The 27,745-nt window shown below is 47.8% G+C and overlaps 1 protein-coding gene and 1 long non-coding RNA gene across 5 annotated transcripts in view; both read right to left on the bottom strand.

Annotated features, from left to right (window-relative positions):
• Nucleotides 1-2,671: 2,671 nt before the first annotated feature.
• Nucleotides 2,672-11,538, bottom strand: LOC129208117 (uncharacterized). The gene is made up of 3 exons (XR_008577683.1): nucleotides 6,437-11,538; nucleotides 5,472-5,601; nucleotides 2,672-4,697 (listed from the first exon to the last, which is right to left on the bottom strand). It is a non-coding gene; the product is annotated as an uncharacterized LOC129208117 (long non-coding RNA).
• A 9,242-nt stretch (nucleotides 11,539-20,780) lies between these two features.
• TRAF3IP1 (TRAF3 interacting protein 1) overlaps nucleotides 20,781-27,745 on the bottom strand; it is a 43,390-nt gene continuing 36,425 nt past the window's right edge. For 3 of the 4 annotated variants that reach the window (XM_054830328.1, XM_054830330.1, XM_054830329.1), the window contains 2 exons: nucleotides 24,422-24,645; nucleotides 21,335-21,754 (listed from right to left, as the gene is read on the bottom strand). In XM_054830328.1, coding sequence (XP_054686303.1) covers nucleotides 21,589-21,754; nucleotides 24,422-24,645 — 390 coding nt within the window. In that variant the 3' untranslated portion in view covers nucleotides 21,335-21,588. Of the gene's footprint in view, nucleotides 21,133-21,215; nucleotides 21,755-24,421; nucleotides 24,646-27,745 lie in introns of those variants that run through there. The other variant, XR_008577682.1, reaches the window with a different exon arrangement.

The following is a 27,745-nucleotide window of genomic DNA, read 5'->3' as shown; positions in this document are numbered from 1 at the left end:
CAACTAGGAACGGGCATCAGGATCTCCATGGGGTTGAACGTCTGTGGAGAAAGCACACTGTGAAGGTGGCGAGTTCTGGCAAAAGCTAGAAAATGCCATTAACTCAAAAATAAGCACGGGACTATGCAAAAATAAGAGACTGTTCCGTAATGTGCTCACATAAACAGATGAATTAAGCCTGCTCTCCAGACAGCTCTAGCTATATCTGCCTTGCGAGCGCTTGACTTTCCCACCTTAACACCGCGCTCTTAGCATGCTTTCTTCCCCCCCAACACGTTGTATATAGAAAATACAGCCGCCCGCCCTCGTCCCAGCTCTGCAGTAAGAGAATCCCAGTGTTGAGTGAGTGCAGGCACTTACCGGCTGCCACAGCGTCCCCGCCGCAGTCACAGGGGTCTCGTTATAGAGCGGCTCACCGGGCACACGAGACCTGGACCAGCCTAACCGAATCAGCAGAGAAAAATAAACATCCTTCTCTTGGAAGTGCCTAGCACAATTTCATTAAGCCAGACTACAACTGCGAAGGAGCCGGATGTATATTTATTGAATTGAGCCCTAGGAGAATAAAAAGGGGAAAAGAAGCCCCCCGGCTGTTACGGTGAGGGGGGATTTAAGGAAACTAAACAAAGCGAGAACTATCTCCCCCCGCTCAAATCCCAATGCTAAAAAAAGAAACTACAAAGTCATTTTGAGATGTGATTTCCGCGGAGGGGTAATGCGAACATGCTGCGGTTTTAAAACAATTACACGAAGAAAGGTGTCTTTTGGAAAGAAGGGCACAAGAATTACGAGCGTGTTTCCAACCAGCGGCATTCCTGCCTGTTTTACGGCATGCTCTGGACACCAGCCTACCTCCGAGGTGGAGTGTGAACATAAAACATTTCCCCAATTGTTTTCCCCGCTCAGATGCGGCGATGCTGAACAGCTGCGCAGCGACGCGCGGGCAAGCGTTCCCTGGCCGGGCTTTCGCTCGCGGTGGCAGGGCGCGGGGGTTTAGAGCTAATTAAGAAATGAAAATTGACTCTTGACTCCACACTTTTAACCACCTCCCCTTGCTCCTAGAGAAGGGGTTTCTGTTTCAAGGTGTTTCAGATCATTTTTCTCTGCTTCTTTTGTCTCTTTTTTTTTTTTTTTCTTACTGGAAATGGCTCCAAGATGCTATTTAAAATGTTTCGGTAACCAAAAAATCAGCTTCTAAGTAAAGAAATAACATTCACTGTTCTGATAATCCTTCTTACAGCGTCTCTCTCCTACCAGTGGTGCAACGTTTCTTTTAACAAATGACCCCAAGTTCTTACCTCTCCCCTCAAAAAGAGGTCCTGGACTGGGGATGCATTAGAAATGTTACCCCGCTCTGCTTGAGAAAGATACAGAAAATATGGCCAGTCATGCCTGAAGGACATGGAAATGTTTTATTTGTGATCAGGACAGTAATATAGCAATAAAAACCATTATATAGCTATTGTTAATACTGGTAGGAAAGTGTAATTTGAGCTTTTTTGCTTTTAGCTTGTATCCCTACTCAGAAAGAATAAAAGTTGAAATGAACTAATCAAAGAAAAAACCAAAAGGCATTCAATAAGGTATAATAAACTCTAACGTGAGAGATGGCCTGCGTAAGGAGCACGCGGAGAAGAAGGGAGAGCAGGGACGTTCCTTTGCCGCTGCGCCGATTCCCTCCTGCAAGAGGCCAGCAAACGCTTCCCCTGGTCCCTCCAAATCGCTCCCTGAACCGACGGAGCCCAGCTGCACCGAACCCCCAAGGGCTGCGGGAGCCGATGGGCAACGTCGCAAGATGCCGCAACGCTTGAAGCATCTCTAGCACGCCAGGCTATCTCTGTTTAATAACACCAGCATCCCTTCCGCGGGTCAGGAGTATCACGTTGCACAGCCCTTCTGGTGTGAGAAGCGGGAAGGAAAGACAGAAGAGCCCCTCAAGAATATTTTAGCTGGGCTATAAATACCGATCAAGCAGGCTGCCTTCCCTTCCCGATGCTTCACAAAGCTTCTCCAAAAGCAGGAAACCACACGAGGAAAAAGCCACACGCACACCCCTGCCCCGGCTTGGCATCAGGCTGTAACATCTCCGCACCCCTGAGGATCCTTTTCCAGGCAGAAAAGGGATGTTGCAGCCTAGGCGCTTTGCAAAGCTGGGTGAGTAGATTTCCCACATCTTGCTGGACTGGGGCATTGCAGGGGGGACGGAGATAATTATTATCCCTAATTGTCTGAGTGGATTTGGGAGCACCAATGCACCCCACTCAACGCAGAGTTGGATTAATACAAACCATTTAAGGCTTTGTTCCCCAAACCGCGAAAGTTAAACTCTAATACAGTGCAGTTGCCTCTTTTTTTTTTTTTTTGTTTAAACAAAAACTAAACCCAAAGAAAATGGCAAGAAAAGCAGAAAAAAAAAAATACAGTCATCAGCACCTGGTTATTACCAGAATCCGTGGGGTATGGAATCTGATACCCATTGCCTTTATCAGGTCAGGGTTTGACAAGTAAAAGTAGATTTTCAAAGCCTTTTAACAGCACAGACAACTGAAAAGCTGAGTACTCTAGGCTCAGCCTTATTAAAGGCTATTTTCATAACCATAAACTAACAGAACAATGTCTCATTTTATAATTAATACATATTGTTATTAATAGATTTAAACAAAGCTGGCTTTCATTCCTTTATTTAGTGGTGCATTTGGTGAAGCACTTAAAGGGGGCCATTCCAGTGTACACATATAACTGTTTTAATTACATCCTGTGAATTTATTTTTCCAGGGAGAAATATTTCTCAGGGAAAATGTCTATAAAAGTAACTTTAGAAGCAATGTAATTTTGTGTGTGTTTCCTATAGGAAATCTGTTTAGTTTAAGTCCCAGGTTCTAACACTCTCTTTTATGCAGCAGCGTAACCTGAAGAATGCTGTTGACAGCCGCGTTAAATCCTTGTATCTCTTCTGAAACGAAATCGCTGATGGATTTGTGAGTCAGGTCTTGATGGGACTTTGCCTCCTCCCTGTCGACTGGATTTCTCTTGCAGCATGACTCCTTCATAGGCAAACGCCCCCCCCCCCCAAAAAAAAAGAGGGCACCTTACCTTCACAGGCACTTCAGGCGTTGATTTACGTGCCCACATTGGTGTTGCGTTTGTGAGTTATTTTTACCGTCATTTATTTAACCAAGGACAGCCCCACAGGAGCTTGACTGTAGTTTCCCAGCTACAAGAAGAAGTAGTTTATGGATTTCACAGGCATCAAAGTGAGAATTCCCAGGAAATGTATCCTCCAGGAGGGGCTTTGGTCAGGTTTGAGTGTTTATTTCGTTCCCCTAGGAAGCAACAAAGACAGCTGGAAACTCCAGCCCAGGGCCACTTTGTCACCTTTAAACTCCTCATTTCCGGGGCTCGCACCTATTGTTTCACCTTCTAACTTCATCCTGACCTTGGGGAGTAAGCAATTAGCAACATTTCATTCCTCTGCCAAGAAAGAGCCCATGGGTGACTGAACACCGACTAAGGGACAGGGACGCTCCGGGTCCTTGGCCCTGCCTGTCTCCTCTCTGCAGACCAAGGCTGCTCCCCATTTGGCACAAGCCTGTCTCTGCCCAGAGACTTTGCTTTTGGGTTCTGCTTGTGGTTCTGGTCACGGCCAGCTCTTCAGCAGCTTTGACTTCTAACACAAGGTGATGAAAAAGCTATTAGTTCCCTACTGCTCAAGCTGCAAATCAGCTTTTTCTTCCCCGATAACTTACTCTACAGCACTTGGGTTCATCCTGCTCAGATTTTGCCCTATGCCTCATCATCGTGCAAGAGCAGACATACCCCAGCACCCCGGTGAAAAGACTCTGTGATGTACCAGCACTGTGTTGTCCCTCTTGGAAAGCCTTTCTCTGCCCTATATCCGCTGGGCGCTGGCGTGAGGACATGCATCAGGTCACCTTGGAGAGGCGAGCCCCTTTCCTCACCTGAGGAAAAGGGTTCAGCTTCTAAGAAAGCCAAAGGAAGGCAAAAGCAGCTTTTCCTCTAGGTAATGACAAGGAATTGGATGCTCCAGAGTGGGTCCTTGCCAGCAAGGGATTGCTAGCATAGAACAAGTGTGACCCTCTCTGACCTTCAAGTTTTCTTGGTTTTCTTGCGCTTGGTTTTCTTCTAGGAGGCTTGAAGCAAGGAATGCTGCTGGGCGCCCAGATCCCGGTGCTGCAGCAAAGGAGATGCGTTAGGATGTGGGAGAGTGACAGGCAGCGTGCAAACCGGCTCGGGTTGACCGAGGGAAGAGCCGATTGTCCTTCCCAGATGCTGGGCTCCAGAAGAGTGGCCAGCTGTACAGCTGGAAACATAGTCCAGGTTTGTGTACGGTCCTTGAAGAAATGCCCACGTGGCTGGAAATTTCTGAGAGTAACAGTTGTCCTAATAAAAGTCCTTCAGCTTAAGAGAAGACAGTGTCTTCAAGCTTAGTTACATTCTGCTGCGTCTTTGGTGCTAATTGCCTTGGGCAGATTGGGCGCTGCCTTCAAATCAGCCCTACCTTAGATGCTGTGCTGCCAGATCCTGTGTCAGAAATGTTCTCTTCCTTCCTTTTCCTCTCCAGCATTAAACCAGGAGAAATAAATGTAGCCTGGGTTCTTGCAAGTGGTGTGATCAGCTCCCTGTGAACTTGTTCGGCTCTTGCTGCCGTGAGGTTTCACCACCTTGAAAATTACATCCTTCCAGAACACAGAGCAAAGGGTTTGAGTCGTTTTAGACATAGAAAAAAAACCAAAACCAAACCCAACAAAACCAGAGAAATTAGCTTTCCTATATGCAGAATATGGTGGATCAGCTTTTCCAGCTATAAAAACCTATCCTGGTTACTTACTCATTGTGGTGACAGGGTATTTTGACTGTTCACTTGAGAGAGTGCATTAGCGGTACCACAAATTAGTCTGTAAGGACCACTCCTTAACTCCGAGAAAGTGAGTCTTTCAATGCCACAAAATGCGGCGTGGCATTTCACGCTGCCAAATACGCTTAGGAAATATGCAGAAAGTGCTGCGGGCCAGGAACACAGGAGGAGACAGACAGTTGTACCTGATCGTATAAGAAAGCAAGCCTCCAACAGATGGAGAAATAGTCGTCATTAGCACCTACTAATTCTTCTCTATCATTACTATTGAGCTCTATTAGCACAATTGCAAGCTAAAGAAAACGCACAAAGATGGAGCTGTGAGTTGCTAGCCATTTAAATCAGAGCGATGGAAGGGAGATGACCTGCCCCAAACTGACAGGGGTCTGTCGTGGAACTGGAGAGGAAGCCAATGTAGTGAACGTTACTGTGTTCCCATGCCAGTACTCTTATTGCTTTGATCCTCAAGTCTTTGGCAGGGCTCGATGTCTGATCTAAATTTATCCGGATTTTGGACTGACCTGGATCGAGCCGTGTAATCCAGCAGCTCAGCTGAGTGGCGTCATGTCAAAAAGTTTCATCCGCTCCTACTTACCTCCAAGAAAACCTGGATGGTGGACTTGAAGTCATCTCGAAAGGCTGCAGCTTCACCACTGCGAGTGCTGAAGTGCTTCACAGGGACTTGAAGACAAAGCTGTCAGGGGTCAAAGCGCAGTGGTGAGGTCCTGCATTTCAGTCAAGGACATGGGAAGAAAGAATAAAATCAGATTACGTCTATCTCCTAGGAAAACAATCTGCTTCTGCAGGAAAACAGCAACCTTACAACTTTCCTGCTAATAAAGACAAAGTTCTAGCTTTTGTTCTGATGAGTGCCGTGCTCGTTTATTAATTTTTTCATGGTTCGACTGTGAGTGGTCCAAAAGAACCCTCTTGGTCACTGGACTTGCCAGGAAGATGCCAGCACACACTTCTTTCCCAAGGCGGAGAGCACAGAGCCTGCACCCATGCTCTCGCGAGGTAAGAACTACAGAGAAACACTTTTAACCAACTCTCTCTGCAGATGATTAAAAGATTTATTGTCTAACGTGAAAAGAACTAGTGGAAACACTTAGTACAAAGTGCCACAGGCTGCAACTTTTCGCCTTGGTTGAGGTCTTCTTTAGTGGCTTCCATGAATAAAAAAGGGTTCAGGCAACGGGCAAATTCTCAATGGCTGATCCGGCTCTCCGGACAAGGTGAGGATACCCACCTGCTCTGCAGCAGGGGAGAGAGGAGAAGTTAAGGCTTTATCTCCCATCGCCCAAGCTAGGCTCTCCAGCCTCTGGTTTGCCTCTCCCTTGTTTTGTCCCTGGGCAATAACCATCCTGTGACAGCACTAGGAGTTAGGTCATTTCCTTCCCCCTCTTCTCTCCGAGGGGTTTTAATTAGCATTGCTATTGTACGCCTTAATTTAACTATACTCCTGGCTTTTTTTTTTTTTTCTCCTTGTTATGAGCCCTTTAAGACCCAGCTGTAAAATTCTGCAGACCGTATATCATAACACTTCATAATCACACTTACATTTTAGCAACACGACAGAAATCAGCCCATTCCCGGTGACACGGGGAGCCTCAAAGCAGTACTCCAGCGCGCGTTAACAATGAAGCTGGGACCACTGTCCCCCCCCCGCCGTCCTCAGTGGTCCCCCTGGGAGAAACTCGGTGGGACGAGGCTGAACTCGAGGGAGTAGGGGACTGGGAGCAGCACCTCATTCCCTGGCAGGTCCCTGCTGAGCTACATCAGGTCTGCACAAAGGTGGACGTTTCCTGGCGCGTGTTGTCTTGGTGGGGCTCTGAGGCTGATCGTCGGGATGAGTTGGGGAGGTCCTACATTTCTGCGAGGACAGCTGAAGAAGGGATAAGACAATAGGACCAAAATAGATTCTTTTTCATCTCATGAGTGCATAGGACAACAATCTGGACGTTTGAAGACAATAAACAGTCTGCCAGTATAAAAAATGGAGTCAGGCACCCTTTACAGCATATACACACACGTGTAGGCATGGTCATCCGCAGAAAAGGAACTTTCACTCACTAATTCCACTAATTGAACAAGCAAATGTATTTTCTTTCTTACTTTAACTTAATCCACCCAGAAAACGTGTTTCTGAGGCCCCGGGCTCCAGCAGAAACACAGTCCATGGCCAGGAGGACCATGACAGCCACACATTGTGCTCACTGGGAACCATCCAGGCAGCTGAGGAGCACCGCTACCCCTTTTCTGAGCCAACAACCACGAGCAGCGCAGGACAGGGTCCCTCTCCCGTCGCGTGTTTATACAGCACCTTGCTGTAATTAGCCCCTTTAGCTGTAATGACACCAATAACGGCTGTAAAGCCTTCCCTCCTGATCTTTCACAGCTGCAGACCTCCACCTCACCGTGACTTTCATCTCCCCGGGACCCCATTTCCACCTTCAGCAGCGCGCCCACTGGTTTTCACGGCAAAGGGCAGCGCGGTTCTGGCTCTCGCGTAGCACCAGCTCTTCCTCCACCGTGCAACGTGCTGCAGCACAGTCCTTACATGTTTTCCCTCCTGGCTGCACGTTTAAGGCCCCGATCCAACACTCGGAGGAGTTCGCAGAGCCTTTGCCGTTGACTCGAGCAGGTTTTGGATCAGGTGCTGCTAGTAAAATTTGTCCCAGCCAGATACCAGTCACTAGGGTGTAGTTTTTGAGACTGAGTTTAAATACCGAAGCCCAGGCCTGGACTTGGCTCCCTTGCTGACCTTTCAGAAAGCCTCTTCTCATTTTGCTTGGCTTCTTTACCGGTTCTGGAGCCGCCTGTGGGTTTGGTAGTGGTTCAGGTTACTTGCTGATGGCCTGTTCTTCTACCTCTGCCTTTCAAGAGGAGTTCACTCCAGGATTTATAACAGGTTTTTGGTAGCACCCTCTGTACTTAAATCTGTAAAACCATTTCAGTTTAACCACCTGTTTTCACACGCTCATAATTTCACAAAGCATCTACCTTTTGGGATAAAATTTTCCATGCTTCAGCTCTTGCCCAAGGCACTTTTTTTCTTTTCTTTAAATAAAATTCCAAAAGAAAAAAAAAAAGTTTGATCCAAATCCATTCCACATTTCTGTGCTTGGCCTGAGGCAAGAAACTTTCCCCATTCAAAAAAAATAAAATTCTAACTGCACTTCTTGGTGTGGAGCTCAAAGGAAAAAAAAACCTGATGCTCAGGAGCTGCCACAAACACTCTAGGAAGACGACTGGAGCCCAGCAATGGGCTGAAAACTCTGATCCACCCCAAAGACTCAAAACTGAGGTGCTTCTCCTTCCCTTGCTGTTGGGCAAGTAGCGGGTGGCACGTAGCCAATGCAGCTCCACTAGCTTATGGTGCAGCCAGCAGCAACGGCGTTATGAAGGTGGCTCCTCCATCGTGAGAGCCCACGGCCAGGCTGTGACCCAGCCTCTCCTGGAGCCAGCAGGAGCTTTTCCACCAAAATGGACTTAGGGTCACGCTTGCAAGTGCATCACTACTCACGGGTGAGTTCAAAAGCCCCCTGAAGTCAGTAGGAGCCTTTCCAGTGACCTCAGCTATCGGAGCAGCTGTGGTTGAAAGAGTTGACGGGGTCTGCAGGAGAAACCGGCGCAGCTTGTAAAATACACGCCAGGTTTTTATTTTATTTTTCACTCCCTGCTCTTCAGGACGTCTTAGGAAATGAAATGCAAAGAAATAACACCAGGGCAATGCTCAGGCTATAAGATCAAGCAGTCAAAGTAATCAGGAAATTGTTTAAAAAAACCTTACATTGCTCCAGAAATGTCGCCCAGCTTCACCAAGCCATTTCTGCTTTCCCCGGTGCTAAAAGTAACGTATCACTTGTCTTATTTGAATCTGTCCTCATTCCTGTTACCGCAGCACGCTGGTCCCAAGCCACCCCCGCGACCCCAGACATGGCAAACAGAACGGTCCTCATCCCAAAGTAGGGGTCTAGTTGCTTCCAACAACATTTGTCTCCTGCTGCCCTGGAGAGTTGTCCCACTCATCACCCCCACAGATTAATTTCTGGTGGCACAAGTCTGAGCTCTGGCTTGGAAACTCAGATGTCCAGCTTGCAGCTGCCAGAAGACAGGAGAAAAGGGTATGGGAGAAAGAGATTCCTGGCACTACCATTGGATCAGAAGAACTGCAAGGCAGGAACATTCATGGATCACAAATTAAGGCTGGGGCACAGCAAAGACCTACTTGCAAAGCCCCTCCAGGTCAACCTTTCAGAATATCCAGCCGTCCTGCAGCGTGCTTACAAGATGCACAAGGTCCTCCCTTGCCCCCCACGAAAGCTGCTCTCTGCAATCAGGAGGCAGCTTAGCCACTCTCCTAGAAGAGGTGTTGACACAGTCCTCTGACTCAAGAGCAGCTGTATCACCACCCCCCTTTCAAGCGATGGTTTGGATGCCTTTTCTGCCAAGCGAGGCAGTGTCCATTGAACAGCTTCTTCTGCACTTTTCTAAGCATGGCTTAGGCCCACTCCAGGATTCCCTCTTCACGAGTCCAGTAATAAGGTGCCTGAGATTTGCCTGCCTGTTTTCAGATGCCTGCAGAGATGCTGATCTTCTCAGCCAGATAAAGTCTAGCACCATACCCAACACCTTCTTTCCTGTTACAGCAAAAAAAGCCTCAAGATCTCTAAGGCAACCACCCCTCGAGGAGTCAGAGCCAATCACATATAAAGGTACATGTCAATCCCTGGTTTTGAGCCTGGGAACGCTCTTGGGATGCTCCATCTCCCAAAGCTTTAGAGAAGATACAGCTCAAAAGAGGACAATTTCTCAAACAACTTCAGCAGTTGTTGTCTTTACCACCCAGGGACTTCAGAACAAGCAACAGGACCATCACCAAGCGGATGCATTGGGGGTTGACCTTGTTGCTTTCCCAATCAAGTATGTCTACAGCCTTGACAATGAGTTCAAGGGTGTAAAAAGAGAGCCAAGCTCCAGGAGACAGTCAAAGCAAGTACTGTGAGTATATGAAGATGTGGGGGTCCACAGCAGGAGAGACAAAGGGGTGGCAGGAAAGCAAGTTACATCTCTGGCATGAGAAAGGGCACTTTGCCCTTTGCACTGGTTTTGGCTGGGAAAGAGTTAATTTTGTTCACAGTAGCTGCTATGGGGTGATGTTTTGGGTTTGTGCTGAGACCAGCGTTGATAGTATAGAGATGTTTTTGTTACAGAGAGATGTTTCTGTTACTGCTGAGCAGTGCTTACACAGAGCCGAGGTCTCCTCTGCTCCTCACCCCACCCCACCAACGAGTAGCTGGGGGTGCACAAGGGGTTGGAGGGGACACAGCTGGGACAGCTGACCCCAATGACCAAAGGGATATCCCATACCATATGATGTCATGCTCAGCATATAAAGCTGGGGGAAGAAGGAGGAAGGGGGGATGTTCGGAGTGATGGCGTTTGTCTTCCCAAATCGCCGTTAACGCGTGATAGAGCCCTGCTTTCCTGGCAATGGCTGAACACCTGCCTGCCATGGGAAGTGGGGAATGAATTCCTTGGCTTGCTTTGCCCACGTGTGCAGCTTTTTCTTTACCTATTAAACTGTCTTTATCTCAACCCACGAGTTTTCTCACTTCTACCCTTCCAATCTCTCCCCCATCCCACCAGGGGGGAGTGAGCGAGCGGCGGCATGGGGCTTGGTTGCTGGCCGGGTTAAACCACGACAGTGGGCATTAGACACCTGACACAAACTCCTCTCCCTTCTCAGCAAATTTCAGCCTTAACTGGGCGTGGAAATCTGCACTTAATAACCCAACACTTTCCAAAAAACATTGTTGCCTTTAACAGTGCAACAAAGCCTCCAGCTCCCCGACTCCTTTTCTGCAGAAGCACCAGGAGGAGACTGGGACTCAGCCCTCCGTGGCCATCAAGCCATCCCCATCTACACGAACTTGGGAAGGATTTTACCCTTTCTGGAGGGTCTCCTTCCCTCTCCTACCATGCTTTTCTCCTACCGGGAAGACATCCTCTGTCCTGCATCACACAGTGGCTCTCCCACAAAGCCCAAGCCACCAGCAGAGCCAGCCCGGGTGGCAGCAGAGGCGGATGCTGAGACCAGCAGTGGAAGTTCACGCACACCTCCCACCGCAGGTTGTCCCCCCTCTGCGGCGCTGCATTGGAAGCAGCTGGACGCCTTCGGGTGGTCCTATGCTCCGGCTGCTCTCCGCAGTCGCATACTGAGAGCCCGCAAGCCCCCGTGCAAACACAGCACATGATACTTGAGAAAGTGACATTTTAACGAAATAACACATTTAACGCGTGTTCCCACACAGCTTTTGGTCGCTCCTACCAGCAGATATAAAACGCAGCACAATAGAACAGTATTTAGCTGTGAGAGACCCTGGTCTCTCACCCTCTATTTTGGCTCCGAAAGACAAGTATCCTATTAACGTGAGCTCTGAGTTTACAGCCCTCTCTCTAACAGAGTTAAACATAAAACCGGCCCTTTCTTGACACTTCTGTGGACAGGAATGGAAAGCTGAGAGCCAGGGAGCACTAAAACTGGAGGAGAACACCTTTCCTTCCTCCCAGGCTACCTGATCGGCACAGGGCTACCTACGAACTGCGGACGTTGGGTGGCCCACAGGTTCCTCCTGGCTCCAGGGCTGGTCTCCAGCATGAGGTGCTCCTCAGCTGAGCTGCCCCTGCAGCCACCGGGAACCCCATCAGGGATGCTGAGGCCACCAAGGGGCATTTCTTGCTCTCCTCTGCCCTGTCCCACTCCAGCCACAGCTTCATCACAGTGAAAACCTGTCACTGTTGGAAAATCTCCTTGGGCTCTTCTCTGCTCAGCGGCTTGCTGGCATCCAGGCTGCTCAGGATCACTTTAAATCAAGGCCTCGGTGTATCCTCCAAAACAGCTTTCCCTTTGCTCTCCTGTCAGGACATTTTTATTCTGACCCATGGCAGTTTGCTGAAGACCCGAACTGTTGGGACAGAGAAGTACTTTTATTCAGCTCCTGCCCTGCCAGGAGCAACAAGAAGCATGAATAAAAATCTTAGTGTGACTACAACAAATAAACCTTCCTGCTACATCAAGCTGCACGCCCCAGGAAGGGCTATACATCTTTGTCCAACCTAAATAACATCTATCCCTCCTTGCAGTCCTCTTCTGCTTCCCCTCTCCAAGTGTAACTCTCCTGGCCTGCAAGAGGTGAGCACAACAGAGGGAAATCTGGAAAGGATGCTAAACAGGGGACAGGAAGACAACCCTTCCTGCAAGAACTGCAGAGGAAAATCCAAGTGCAGTTGGGTTGTACAGCTAAATATAACACAGCAAGAGTCATCTTGAAAGACAGATGAGCTCCACATCAGCTGCGAAAGAATTCCAGATTAACTGGTATGTAAAAGGGAGCATTTTTTTCCTCGCTTGTCCTATCCCTCCTTCTCCCAAATCTCTGGAGAGGCAATGCACAAAGAGCCAGGTGTGAGTCTGCAGTGGTGACAGCCCAAAAAAGATTTGGCAGTGCAGACGTACGCGTTGCACTAGGCAGTGAATGGGTGATGATGGGGTCACGGGTGGCCGCGTTCATGCAATGACAGGGCAGACTTTGGGCTGCTTAGGAGCCTGGTTGGCAGAGTCCCTCAGGAGGCAGGCCTGAAGGGCAGAGGAATCCAGGAAGGCTGGACACTCTTCAAGAAGGAAATCTGAAAGGCGCAGGAGCAGACCGTCCCCATGTGCCGAAAGATGGGCCGGCGGAGAAGACGACCGGCCTGGCTGAAGAGGGAGCTTTGGCTGGGACTCAGGGACAAAAGGAGAGTTTATGGCCAGTGGAAGGAGGGGCAGGCAGCTCAGGAGGACTACAAGAATGTCGTGAGGTTATGCAGGGAGAAAATTAGAAAGGCCAAAGCCCAGCTAGAACTTAATCTGGCTACTGCCGTAAAAGACAATAAAAATAAGTTTCTATAAATACATTAGCAACAAAAGGAGGGCTAAGGAGAATCTCCATCCTTTATTGGATGCAGGGAGAAATGTAGTGACAAAGGATAAGGAAAAGGCTGAGGTACTTAATGCCTTTCTTGCCTCAGTCTTTAGTAGTAAGACCACTTGTTCTTGGGGTACCCAGCCCCCTGAGCTGGGAGACAGGGAGCAGAATGAAGCCCCCATAACCCAAGGGGAAATGGTGAGTGATCTGCTGCACCACTTAGACACACACAAGTCTGTGGGGCTGGATGGGATCCACCCAAGGGTGCTGAGGGAGCGGGCGGAAGGGCTCGCCAAGCCACTTTCCATCATTTATCAGCAGTCCTGGCTAACAGGGGAGATGCCAGTTGATTGGAGCCAACAGCATCCTCGCTGGTATCAGAAATGGTGCGGCCAGCAGGACCAGGGCAGTGACCATCCCCCTGTACTCGGCACTGGTGAGGCCACACCTCAAGTGCTGGGTTCAGTTTTGGGCCCCTCACTCCAAGAAGGACATTAAGGTGCTGGAGCATGTCCAGAGAAGGGCAACGAAGTGGTGAAGGGTCTGGAGCACAAGTCTGATGAGGAGCAGCTGAGGGAACTGGGGTTGTTTAGCCTGGAGAAAAGGAGGCTGAGGGGAGACCTGATCGCTCTCTACAACTACCTGAAAGGAGGTTGTAGCCAGGTGGGTGTTGGTCTCTTCTCCCAAGGAACAAGCGATAGGGCAAGAGGAAATGGACTCAAGTTGTGCCAGGGGAGGTTTAGATTAGATATTAGGAAAAATTTCTTCACTGAAAGGGTTGTCAATCCCTGGAACAGGCTGCCCAGAGAAGTGGTGGAGTCCCCATCCCTGGAGGTATTTAAAAGATGTGTAGATGTGGTGCTTGGGGACATGGGTTAGTGGTGGCCTTGGCAGTACTAGGTTAATGGTTGGGCTTTTCCAACCTAAACTATTCTGTGACTCTCTGAACCAACATGGCTGTAAAACCAGTGCGAAAAGAAATGAGGTCTCAGCTTGCTCCAGTAGAGGCTGGAGCGAGATAGGCTGGGTGAGAGCTCACCAAGCTCACTCATGCCTGGCTTTACGGGTTTTTTAAAGTCATCATTTCCCAGTACTTCCTGGGACTTTCTAGACACAATCACCAGCGGGGTGAGGACATCTTTAGTCATCGCCCTCAGTGCTGACACAAAGTCAAAACACAGTATTACAGTGATTATTCTCAGGTTAACGTGTATGTTGAAACATTTACTTTTACAAGCATTTTGTTCCAGTTTGCCAAGTTTACAGACTTTAATACCTGTGCAAACGAAGGCCTGGAGAAAGGAGTTCATCATGGCCTTTTAATATTCAATATTTATGTACATTTTTATACACGCATTTAACCATTTGAGTGCTTTGTTGACACTGTTGCAAACATACTTGGCTAATGCCATTTTTCTGATGTCCAGTCATCAGATTCACAAGACACTTCAAGACATTGGAAGAGTCATTCTTTGTTCTCCACATCCTCAGATGTTATAGTAGCTGAGAACTATGAAAACACCGCACTCATTTATTTCCCATCTGTCCTTACAATGAGAACTGCAGCACACACACCTGTAATGGTCAGCAGAGTAACTCAGCTACTGTGGAGAGGAGCCTCTTGGGCTCTTTCTCTTCCCACTGCCATCTCTCCAGTAAAAAAAAAAAAAAAATTAAATTAAATTTAAAAAAGCATCGTGTAAATGGTTAAAGGCTGCTTGTCACTTCTGGTTCTTACCTGTGCATTCCTAGTCTCCATGCACTGATGTTGACCCAGGACCTACCTCAGGTTGACTCCAGTTTCCAGCTTTGGAACGTGCACTGGAAGTACCGCCGAGATTATTTGAATTGGACAGAAAGACTTCCTTTCTCCCTCTTGAGGTTAAAGCCAGACCAGCTTGGAACCTCTCGCTCGGAGCAACTGATTCTTATCCAAACAGCTTCTCCTTCCCAGACAGCTCCACAATACGCCGTGTATCCCCAGCTCTTCCCGAGCACAGCCGACGCTTGGTCTCCAGCATCAGCAGATGCTGTTCCAAAGAGCAGAGAAACCTGAAAGCACAGAAGAAATTAAGCACCTCTTGCCACCAACCTAATCCGACGTAAAGCTCTTGGCCAGAAAACGGTCCCTGTGGCTAGGCTGCCAGCCCAGGAATGGGGAGATACTCTGCAGCTCCTCCACGCTGCTCGCCTCTACCACTTCCCATCCATTTCCTCCTAGACCGAGTCAGTCTTCTGAAACAAAAAGAGCTCTGTTAAAATATGCATTTTCCATTAAACCAATACAAGTCCTTTCAGTTTATATCCCGGTCATCTGGAACGGGCTCTTCTGGCCTTTTGGGGAGGGAGGAACTTACGTCCACAATTAGCCTTTCAAACAAAAGCAGTTGCACTGGATGGAAACCACGGGCTGTTCCCTTCCACAGCACTGCGGCACGAGACCTCCCTAAATGTGGTTCAGCAGGAGACAGAGACACAACAGGTCCTGGTATAGCCTGGGCACGTGGACTATATCTGCTATTTTTTTCAGGAAAATGAAATTTCTTCCATTTGTCTCAATTTTTGGGTTGTAGCTGCTCTGGTTTGTAGAAGGGAGTCATCTAAGTGATGCCCCACATACAAGGAGATGACGTCCTCTGCCATCTTTGGAAGCCTCTCACCAGCAGGGCGTGGGACCGGCAGCAGTTAACGCCAGCCCTGTCCAGTCCCTCTGCAGAACCTGCACACCTGGAAGTGCTGAAGGACAGAAATCACCTGGCCTTTTCACATACAGGGGAAAAAAAAAAAAAAGATCCACCGACACTTATCTTTAAAAGAAATGCCCACTTCTTCAAAAGCTGGGAAAAGAAAAAGGCATTCCTTTTCCTTGGAGAAGGGGACTGATTTGCAGAACATGTCCGTTTTCTCCCTGGCTTCAAGGAGAAGGTTGTCACCATACGTGTTCAGGTGCTGCTTTCCCGTAAGGCCAACGATGGCGTTTCCACATCACCTTTGCCTTCTCTACCCAATCCAGCGCAGGCCAGAGTGAGACTAAAATAACGTGGTAGTCGTAGTCCCTGTCCTCCGGCGCTGGATGCATTTTCAAAGGTGGCACCTGCCCTTCATGGCGTGTCCCACGGTCCATTTCCCAGTGCTGCGCTTTGGGTGAAGCGCCGGGCCAGGCAACGGCTGGGAACCCTCTTCGGCTGGGCACCCTCTTCCTCTGTGTCCTGGGAGGCCCTGGGGAGAACACCCTGAGTACATTTGCCACCAAGCGTAGATACTGCGGTAGGATTAGAGGTTTTCCAGGATCACTGGGTCACTTGGTCTGGCGTCGCGTGCCTCCCAGCCAACGTTCAAGCCACGTTGCCTCCCAAACTTCCAGTAAATCATAGAATCACAGACTGGTTTGGGTTGGAAGGGACCTCACAGCCCATCCAGTTCCAACCCCCTGCCATGGGCAGGGACACCCTCCACTAGCCCAGGTTGCGAGCTTCATCCTGGTCCCAGCTCTAGTGACCAGCTTAGCCCTTGGTGCAGAAACAAGGCATGACCAGGACGAACAGAGCATTCCCTGTGCCACCTCAGAGCCCATTTTGGGGCAAAACCACAGGAGCTGGGAGGGCACAGAAAGCTCCCTTGCATCCGGCTGCACCACGAGCCTGACAGATCCTGAAGGACGAAGCCACAGCTGAGTTCTTCCCCTGCACAGCAGATGTTTGCTTTGGAAAAATCGATGATGGAGAAGGGCTGGAGCGGGGACCACCAGGTAGAGAGTTTCTCCTGTGCACCAGAACTTCCCACCCAACTGGCTCGAGTGCAGTGGCAGGGGGGAACCTTACGATGCCAAAGTCCCTGGGGCCAAACCCTTCCCATTCATTTCTGCCTGATGCTCCTAATCACCATCACTAGCCAAAAAAAAAAAATGCCAAAAAGTGGAAAGCGCCTGGGAGGGAAAACTCCCGCCTTGCAGGGACAAACACACGTTCCCCACGTCTGAACAGACACTTCACCATGTACACACAACCAAGAGCCTCAGTGGCCCAAAACAGCACCTGAGCACACAAGTAACCTGCAAAAGCAGCAAAAAAATCAGTTTTTCAGCCCATTCCCAGGCACACAACAAAGTCAAGTCTGTGGGACCCAGAACGACATAAAATAAGGCTAAGCCATGCAACCTCTGCTTCACAAGTCGTAAATCTTGGCTGGAATTTCTCTCCCTTTTCTTCTTGGGAAGCATTTCCCTTCTGTGGCTGTCAGATGCAATTGGAGGCCAGGCTGCCGTCATCTTCGGTTGGGATTTGGGTAGGAAAGGGAGCTAATCCTTTTTTCATCACATTAAATTAAACTATAAACTATACCTTTTAATCCCTTTAATTAAATTTCTCACTGGAAAATGGCAATGTTATTTCTTAATATTTTTTCACCAAGCACGGCAGGAAGCGCTTTGGAAGCGGTGTGCCTCGGCGTCGCAGATCCCAGTTCCATCACACATACTGGACTTGCCTCTCCATGTGCCTTCAGACTCTTGGACTCTTCTGGCGGAGAAAGATCCATTCCCAAAAGCCCTTGAAACACCCAAGCACGGTCCTGCCCTCTTCTGCAACCACAGCAGCAATATCAGGCTGCGGTGGCTGCTTCCTCGGTGGATGGATCCAAGGTGCTTTGGGGGAAAAAACAAAAAATAATAATAAAAAAAACAATCACTAGTGCTTTTTAATTCTTAAAGCAAAGCTGTTTGGGAGGCCAGTTTCAATTAGCTTTTAATGGGCTGCATCCCCTAAATCATGTAGGGGCTGGCTGGCTTACAAATGCCAGGCTTTTCTCTACCGACGCAGAAATATAGCTAGAGCTTTGCAATTCTAAAGTAATTGGCATTTTCCCTTTTGCGTTCCAAGATGTGCTCATGGGAAGTAACCCAATAGGCAAGAGACCGTCTCCGAGGCCTCTGAATTATTCTGGCTTCACGAAGGAAGAAATCCAATACAGCAAATTACAGCGAGGAATCGGCCGAAAGCAAGGGCAGGCGATGAAGGAAGCGACATGTCCCTCTCTCAGTCCTGGCTTAGAGAACAGGAGGAGTTTCCATCTGCTCTTCAGATCCCACAGCAACCCAGTATCGCTGAGCCAGGTCAGAGGGAGCTACAGCAAGACCATCAGCTCACGGAGAGACCCAGATCTGACTCGGGGACACATGCACTACGGCTGTGGTGGAGGTCGTATGTCCTCAGTTGCACGTGATCAGGAATTTCGAGTTTCAAGGCAAAAATAATGATGCTGGTGTTCCTTTTGCCCAAGCTGGTGAGGATGCGATGTGAACTGTCCTCGTGGGTCAGCGGGCAGTTTGGGAAGAGACAAACCACGCAGCATTTACCTCCGAGGCTGAAACACAAACACTCCAGTGCCAGCCCTGGCAAGAGCTGCTCATTTACAGAACTGTTAATTCCCCATCGACATGCCTCCAAGCAGGACCATGTCCCATCAGGACCAAAACAAGAGTGAGCTCTGCCCCCGAGCAAGCTGGTTGAATTAGAGAAGCTGGCTCCATCTGGAGGGTACCAGTGGGGAACGAGAATTTGGGGGAGAAGGGGTTTGCAGAGCCTGCTACTTTTTCCAGAGCATCTACCGGTGCGATGGGTGAGGAACCCTGGCAGATAGCCTCCATGAGATGGGAAGAGACACCTGATCTCACAGCTAAGACATGGGGTCTGAGTCCGCAGGACTCATAACTCATGGGTGGGTGAGACAAATCTCACCACCTCAGACACTGGCATAGTAAACGGCCTTATCTGAGAAACGGGCTTTTCTAGGGAGCCCTGTTTTTTGAACTCAGCCTGGCAGTGAGGTGAATTGAAGAACAGTCAAGAAATGGGCTGGATCCAGAAGCAGATTAGATGGCCAGCACATGTGGACACAGGACACTTGGCACTGGCATATCTGGAATTGAGGGGTGAGATCCCAGGTGAGCAGGGGATCCCTCACCACCACAGTCTGACCCTCTGGTACCTAAACTCCATCCAAGTCCCATTTCACACACTTCAACCCTTCAGGCTTCCCTTCCCCTGCACCGCTGAACACAGAACTAAGCCTCTTCCACTCCCACCCCAGGGAACAGTCTTCAACAGCCAGACCGCTCACTGATGTCCTCAGATGGAGACCTCCGAGCTCCCCCCACCATCCCCTTCCAGCCTCCTCTGGACCTGAGTCCTCCTGATCCGGGGAGGTCCTGTCGCCCCACCGGTGTCCCTCGCTGGCTACCCGCCGCGTTCCAGCATCCTGCCAACAGCTGCACCTTTTCAGGCGAGGAATATTCCCCAGCCCTAACCCGGAGGGGCTGGCAGCCACCTCCCGACCTGCACGAGAGAGGAATGTCAGGCACGTCGTGAAATACAAGTCCTGCTTCCCAGAACTGTCAGGCTCCATTAGCACCAGAGGGGACTGACGATGTAAGGGTTTTAAACCCCAAACCACCTCGCTAGCGAAGTTTCCCTTGCTAATGAACCACCCACAAGCTGAAACGCAAGCCCAAGGCGTGGTGTGCAGGAGAGCCGCAGGCAGACGCGCGGTTCCTTTCCCCTTCGTGAGGCACAGCTCTCTGCTTTTTTGGAGCTGCATCCTCAACCTGCCTTTAAAATTAAACCAAGCCTCAGCTCCAAGGCACTAGTTTTGTTCCATCACACTGGAAAACAAAGCAAAGCGAGATAAAGCACCAGCTAAGACTGCGGGGGACATTAGACACCTTATGAAACCCTAAGACTAACCGATTCTTGTTTAAAGTGATATTTGATGCAGAAAGCGTAAGAAAACAGGTGCATAAAGATGCAAGAAGTTATTCCTAAGGTCTCCCAGGAACTAAATCCTCCAAGCCCTGGGTTTACACGAGTCCTAGGGCTTTCAGGGGACAGTCACCTCCAACGCAATGACAGCCCCGTGCTCCAGCAGCACCGCACTGGTCTTCACTGTGGATGCAGAAGGAGCTTGAGAGAGGCACCGAGGGGACGGCAAAGGCTCGGGAACTGGTAACAAATCTCTCCGCGCTTTCCAAGGGTGGCTTCTAGCAGTGGCGACAGAAACACCAAGGGACCAGGGCCTCACAGAATCAAACACCGTCTAAGTGGGGTCTGAGCAATTTGACCAAACCCCGCGTTTTTCGTGTTTAAAGGGAGACAGGAGGGAGCATTCAAACTGCTCCCAAGTTACATATTGACCACGCAGGCTTTCAGCATCAGTTCTGGGGATTCTGGTGGAGACCTTGAACCATTTTTTTTCTTTGTGTGATGAGAACCAGGACGCAGGGGACAGGCTCCAGCCCTGGGTGAGAAGCAATGGAGGGTAGGAGAGGGTGGCAAGGCAGGGCTGGGTCACAGGAGGAGTCCTGCTTCTCTGGACCATACCCAGAATATTGCTTCGCCATTTAAGTTCACATATTGAAATAAAACAATTCAAATGACAGTTCAAAAGCAAAGAGCACAGTGTCAGATCAGAATACTTCTCCTATTCCTTCACAAGTCCCCTACTTCCTCTCCGCCCCACCAAAACCCCATGCAGCAAAGCATCCTGCCCTTTAAAACATCCGTATTTAGCACACTAAATACTCACGCTATTGGTGATGATCTGTTTGGTAGGTTTTTCGAGGTCCGGATACCAGAAAAGGAAACAAAAAAAACAACAAAACCCCACAGATTTGCAAAGCAAACAAGGAAAAAAAAAAAAGAGAAAAAAAAAAGACACTAGCACTTCATACACAACCCAAACAACATGGGAGGAGAAGATGTGCTTGCACATGATAAAAATCCTGAGAGAACAGCTTTGCAGGGGACTAAAGCCCTTCTGCGCTCAGTGCAGTGTCATACAGTTGTGTCTAGGCTAATACACTTTGCAGATTTAGGAATAAGTAAAGCTGGACTCTAATGTGCAGTACACTCAAGAGGTCATTAGGAAAAGAGTACAGACATCTGCAGTTAACTAAAAAAAATCAGCGGAATTATTCACATACAAAAAGTTACAGGAACATGCATTTGGGAGGAAACAGGTACTTAAATTAATCCTTTCCAAATGAACATATGCAATAAAAATGGAATTAACACCTGTGCAGATAAAATACTTCTGCTCCCTTACATGGTGATGCTCGTATTGCATTTTGAGTTGTTCCTAATAAGATTCCTGATAACTCTGAAAACATGACATCATCTCTGTAATGGTGCAAAGAACTGCAAGTTACACAAGGCTTTACTTCTTCATCTCGTGGCATTGATTTGCAGATTATTTTCCCCGTTAGTAACAAACAGGATTCAGGAACCTTCTGACCTGCAGGAGTTTGGAATATATTTTTAAGGGGGCAAAAGAAGTATCTAATACTCATTTTTCATGACAGCGTGTTCAAAACTAACCTCAGTGGAAATGAGGAGAAGGAGACGCAGAGAGAACTGGCTCAGGAACCGCGCTCAACAGGCCAGGCAGGGAAAGAGGGCTGGGAAGACCTGGTAAGTGAGTAACAGCAGTTCACATCTAAACAAACAACTTATTTTAATAGCTCTGCAACTTGAGCATTCAAACGAATATAATTTTATCCTGGGTAATATCAACATCTAAAGATCAATGCAATAATGGGATTTTATATTATTTTTAGGCTTCTGGTCCCCTTAACATTTTATATCTAAACAAGGCATATCTTAGTTTTCTCTGCTATTTTATTTGGTAGGAATGTCAGTCAGTCCCAAGGCTGCTTTTTTTTTTTTTTTTTTTTTTTTATTTCCCTCTTCTTCACCTTCTTGAAGACAGGTTTATGCTAAGAACCATCCTCCGGATTTTTTCTTCGTTCTTTAAAATATTAGCTTTTACAGCACAGATCTTGTCTTGCTGGTCTTTAATCAACTGTTCCAGTTCAGCCAGATCAGCTTTTAATGGTTCTACAGCACTGTCTGTGATGCTGAAAGAGACACAAAGAGCGTAATGTTATTGGAAACATTATGCTGCTTCGGGTTATTTAAGCCTCCAAGAAAGCACATTCAACACCTGAAAGTTTGCAAAGAATTTAAGTTGTGCCCAACCTTCCTGAAAGAAAGTTTAGAATAAGCAGCACAGAGGCAAAGCCAACAACAGGAACAGAGTAGAATATTGTTCAAGAGAGATCACCTACAATTCTACAGTAAACAGTAACTTCTTGGCTAATCTAGTTTTTCTGCTAAAATCTGCTTTGTAGTTATTTCACCCCACACTAGATGTATGTCAAGCACTTCTTTCATTTTACCCCGCCAAAAGCTGCAACCACCTGGCCCAGGGATGAAGCAGCACCCAACGCTGTGGGATATAACACAACGAGGACCAGAGAAGCTGTGGCTGCCCCTGGCTCCCTGGCAGTGTTCAAGGCCAGGTTGGATGGGGCTTTGGGCAATGTGGTCTAGTGGAGGGTGTCCCTGCCCATGGCAGGGGGTGGAACTAGATGGGCTGTGAGGTTCCTTCCAACCCAAACCATTCCGTGATTCTAAGGACACCCACATTTTACAGGAGCCGCTGGTCCTACCATGATACACGTGGTACCAGCCATCCCTCTGGGCTTCGCAAGAGTTTGAGAGAAGCACGTGGCAGAGAGGGACAAATACAACTGCTGTGGAGGCTGCTGGCCTGCGACCTGCTATTTCCAACAAGAAACCAGCAAACCAGCAAGACACCAGCAGCACCAAGTAGGCAGACGTCTGAGAAGAGGCAAGGTGTTTGAAAACTGACCCATCACTAGCTGCTGACAAGGGCAGGCAATCCCACACAAATAGGAAATGTAATAAATCCTGTGCTAATAAACCACAAGTACACTGATGCATCTGAAGCGAATGGGGCCGTTTGGCTTTAAAACAAATGTGCCCCTTTCTGTAACGCTTTGCCAATCTTCGGAAACGCTGAACAGGCAGGGGAATGACAGACCGAACCAGCCTGCTGTCATTCTGAATTACCCAGTCACTTTGAGGACTCATTAGCTAAAGTCCGCATCTCAAAATCATTTAGCTTTCCCCTCCTTTCTACCACATTAGCATAAACCACCAAAAGCATCGCTAGAAATTGCACTAACGTTTCCCCAATGGGATCCTTCAATTGTCTTTCACAGAAGCAAAGAAAACAAAGACATGCATCCAAATTCCAGTACACATGGGAAGAATTGTCGTCTTCGTGTCTGATACTTGGTAATTCTTTCCTGAAGGATTGGGCATGCCTTAGCACTACACTGATCTGATTAGGATCTCACAGGAAACTTTGGGAAGTGCTGGGATACGCTGCGACAGCCTTAGCTCATGAAACGGAACCGAGTGGCTCTGCTCTTTCATTCTTGCACGAAACAGCTGGCCATTGTAAAGCTTGGTTTGACATAAATCTGCAAACAAAATCAGCCGGGCAGTTCCTTCTACCCGCTCCCTGTCTCCTTCTGTACCGATATCAAGGAGACTGTCTTGTCCTCAGCAAGTTTGCTTGGGAACTCAGGGGACACAGGAAGCCAGTGAAGCACGTTCAGTCCCCGTACTGGGAAACCAGCCGAACTGTAAATGACTTGTTTGGCAAGGCTGAAGTGGATCCAGTGAGTAAGCAGGTGCCTGGAGAAAGGCCCGAGACTTGCTCCCCGTCCCTAGGTGTGGTGCAAAGGGTGCGAGTCAATGCCTCAGTTTCTCCAACCGTAAAATAAAGGCAAACACCATTTCATTTCTCTTTACAGGGGTGGTGCATTCTGAGGCCAACCAGAGTTTTAAAGTCTGTGAAGGTTTTAGGACAGAAGGCGCTACGTAAGTGCAAGGAATTAACATCATTACACTTCAGATGTGAACCAAAGCCCTAATTCCCACCCCAGCCAGTGGACTAAGCCAGCAGCTGTAAATTTCCAACATTTAACACATCGCTACCTACCAAGATAGGACTAGGCTAAGAATATCACCCATACATGCTTCTGCGTGAATGAAGCACATGGATTCAGGGAGCAGCATATCAAACCAGGCTGATTGCGAATCCAAGAAAAACCATATCTAGTTCACGTTCGAGATCAGAGGACACACAACTGGAAGGAATGTTCTGTTTTCAAGGAGCATAAAGACGCATTTGTGAAACAAGTAAGGCCAAAGAAACTGTTTCTAGGCTTGACCTCCTTGTTTCTATCACGCACATAACCTTCACTCCCCTAACTTTCCACTGCTGTTTTTCAACCTTGCGACGACTGTTATTACCACCACTGCAGAACACGCTGAATTCAATGGCACAAAGAGAGCAGGCTGTGATTTAGGAACCCACTCTTAGTCTCAATTAATCTACTTTGTTTACAAAGCTCTTCCCCCATTGCTCCTTACATATTTGTGACAAGAAGAAACCAAATCAAGCCTTCTCATATCACGCAAACATTTGCATCTCTGCTGTCATGTACATCATGTGAAAGAAACTCAGCTGAAAAGACCTTAAGACTTTAACACCTCAAAAAAACTAATTCAGACTGCAAATAAATATCCCCAAACCACAAAAATGACTGATGACAAATTTGCTTTGAAAAGTGAGCAAAACTCTCCCCTCTCCTAAAAACAGAAATCTGTCTCGAGAGATAAATCAAAATTTCCCTGACCACACTCACCTTTGCTCTTTCTGTAGAGCTTCTGCGTGCTGTCTGTTCTCGTGCCGCCACATCTGCAACTCGTTCTTCATGGCATCCACGTCCTCCTGAATGTAATCCATGATCCTGCCAAGCGTAAGGGCACTCCGGCACAGAGTCTGAATAGAGACCTGAAACTTCTCAATTTCTTTGGCTACCAAGTCTCTCTCTCTCTTCCTAGCTGCTTCCGATACAAGGGGCTTCTCCTAATAGAAAGGATGAATAAGAAAGCAAGCATCAAAACTAGGAAAAAATGTTTGTTCCACATGAGGTATTGAATGAAGAATGTTTTAGAGATGGCTAACGGTGAAGTATCCAGAGAAATATTTATGACAGAGGAGAAATGAATCAATAGTCTAGCAATGAGCAGAAAGTGTACAATATCCAGGTCACCACTGCTACAGAGGACTGCTACGACACTCTGCACCAGCATCAGCAATATTAAATTGCTTTTCCATCGCAAGTGCACAAAAGCAAAATTAGTATTTGATCCCATAAAATGATCGCACCCGATGTCCTCATCCTCAACGTGACCCTTCCCAAAGCAGCAGGTGTTGGGAGGGAGAACCTCCTTCACATTCAGTCTCACTTCAACCTCTTTCTGTGGCTTAATTTGGCATCATTAAACAGAAACTCTCAACGGACACGTAATAGCAATGCTTTTGTTATCAATCTGCTGCCAACGCATTTGCTGTGTGAATCACGCATCCATCCATCCATCCACGCATCCATCCATCCTCCCCCGCGCACTCCAAGGGGCAAGGCCGGACTGTCACCGCATCACTCCAGAGCCCTGCACCACGACTCGGCGGACTGGCATTTACTCAACACCGCTCTTAAGTCACAGCGCATCACGACACTGAAAAAAAGGTCACGGTAAACTCCGGAGGAAGGCGATGAAATCTGAAAGACAGCAATTTGGAGAAGCAGAAGCCCCCCTGCTCATGATGTTACAGGCTACCGCACCGTAAATGTTCCCTGGACCTGCTTGCCACAGGGTTTTGCTGCTACTCAGCGGGTGCTGAAGGGCACAGCAGCCTTCTAGTTCTCTAAATCGGTCCCTTCGAGACACTCCTCTCCCACCACCGCCTGTATCTGAACTTCCAGCTCCTAATGCTGGTCCTAATAATAGCGCTTCACGCCGCACAGCTAAAATAGACGGCGGTTATTCCATGCCTTGTACTTCTGTTAACAGTGGTCATAAAATCATGCAGGCTGCAGATGTGGCCTCAATAAACTCCACTACTCCAAAATAACTTGGTCTTGTGCGCGCTTCCCTCATGTGCAGCCAGCAGAGTCTCTGTGGTCAATCTCCTGAAGGCTCCCAGCTTACGGCAAGTTAAATACAGGGAAAGGGTTTGCTAAAGCGGCGAAGTCACGAAGAGCAAAAGGATGCCGTAAAAAGAGCAAAGTGATGCCACGTTACTAATGCGCTGTAATATTCTTATTCCAGGAAAGTCTTCCCTGAAAATAACAATCGCCATTCAAGTCCGCTGCTTTTTCATCCCCTTCAAGAAAAACAACCTAATTTTTCTTTCTTTCCAAGAGCCCTACAGGTCAAATTCCCAAACAGAGGGGTTTTTTTTTCTTTAAGACACACAAAGCTTTAAGTAAAGTTTATTTAAAGTAATTTTGGTCATTTCACATACGCCGGAAAACTAGAAAGGTCTTTCTCTACCACCCCAACCGCAGGCTCGACCAATTCCTAAGCGCAGTTCCTAGCGGCTATATAAACACAGAGGTGGCAGCGTGCTTCTCTCTTGCTGGGACACCAAATCTACCAGGCTGTCCCCTCCTGCCCTCCTACCCAATTGGCCTGTCTTCCTGTGCGAGCTCTGGGCTGTTTGTTCAGCTGCCTTTGGAGGCAGCAGGGACTACTGCCAAACACATTTCAGCAGCCCTTGGCTTACTGATGAACTCAGATACATATAATATATGTATTAGAAAAATACCTCTAAAGATTTGAAGGCTGAGATTTACTTATGTCCGATGCTTGTGTTTTGCCACACACGCAGCACGTGAAAACTGTGGGACTTCTGAGTTTACTGCGATTTTATAAAGTTAAAATTGTTTTATTAGAAACTGGGCCGAAGTGACAAACGCTGCTGAACTTGTGACCTTTGCTTCCTAAGTCAATTCACGAGTGCTGGCTAAACTGTTAAAAATAACACTCATCTTAATTCCTTCTCGCTCAACCCGTACCTCTCTCGCAGAAGCAGGTGTTTCATTATACTACATTACATAAACCTCGTTATTTAGATACTTTCTGGAGCCATCCACGTGGTTGCTATCCTTTACGACGCAAAGACGAAAGCGCTGCTTCTTGTTTCTTCACCCTGAGAGCTGGTGAGCACCCCTCGTTCTGAGCAGAGCTGCTAAGAGTTGAGCAGATCTTCTCCCTGGGTCTCCTCCTTGGCCAAGCTCTGAGCACAATGGCCAACGGCGTTCCCATCGACGTCGTCAGGCTTTTCTCCCTGGTGACCTTGCAGCTCACAGAGAAGCGAGCTTTTGGCCCGGCTGCCAGTCAATTATCTGAGGAGATAGTTGGGCGTGTGAAAACATGAATGCTTCATTTTTATCTTCGAAAAGGCGAGTTCCATGCTTTATGTCCTTGCAATGTTAGCATGACCTCCCTGATACCTAGACAGTGCAAGCAGCCACACTTGTCAACACCAGCCAGTGTGGTATGAAAACAAAAAATAAAAAAGAATTGAAAATCCCACAATTCAGTAAACAAGCAAAGCAGAATCGTATACTTTAAAACATAGAGCCAGCTAACAGTTTGAAATATCCATGCTAAAATACACAGCTGCTTGAAAAGCTCAAGTGGAAATAAAACACTCTTAAATATTTTCTATGAATCAGGAAGATGCCCTTAAAGTGTATCAGCAAATATTCAAAAATAATTTTAGTGTCCCTGTAACTCCAGCGTACTCTTTGTGTAGCTCACTTCTTCAAAACTGACATAAAAAGGACAAAAAATTATCCCATCCAAAGTAATTTCAAGTACAGAAACATACTGCAACTAAAAATCCATTAAATACTAATCAGACTTAAAAAGGTATTTCAAAAGGCTTGTTAAAAAAATCTGGGTCTTTGAAACACATATGTCTAAGTGGCGTAAGAACGTCTCTTTAAAAGTGAAGCACTTAAATTTCAAGCTCCCAAGAAAAAATTCCCAACGCCTGACGGTGAACTGGCACATTGTTGTCCCTCCTCGCAGGAGTTAAAGAACAACCATCAAACCTATTTTTCATTTCACCGACTCTTGCACTACCAAGAGGCCACATTACAGTTCCTGCAGTC

Source organism: Grus americana, chromosome 6 (assembly GCF_028858705.1).
Source record: "Grus americana isolate bGruAme1 chromosome 6, bGruAme1.mat, whole genome shotgun sequence".
Taxonomy (NCBI): Eukaryota; Metazoa; Chordata; class Aves; order Gruiformes; family Gruidae; genus Grus; species Grus americana.
The sequence above is the reverse complement of the archived record's forward strand: the minus strand, read 5'-3'. Positions and strand labels throughout refer to the sequence as shown.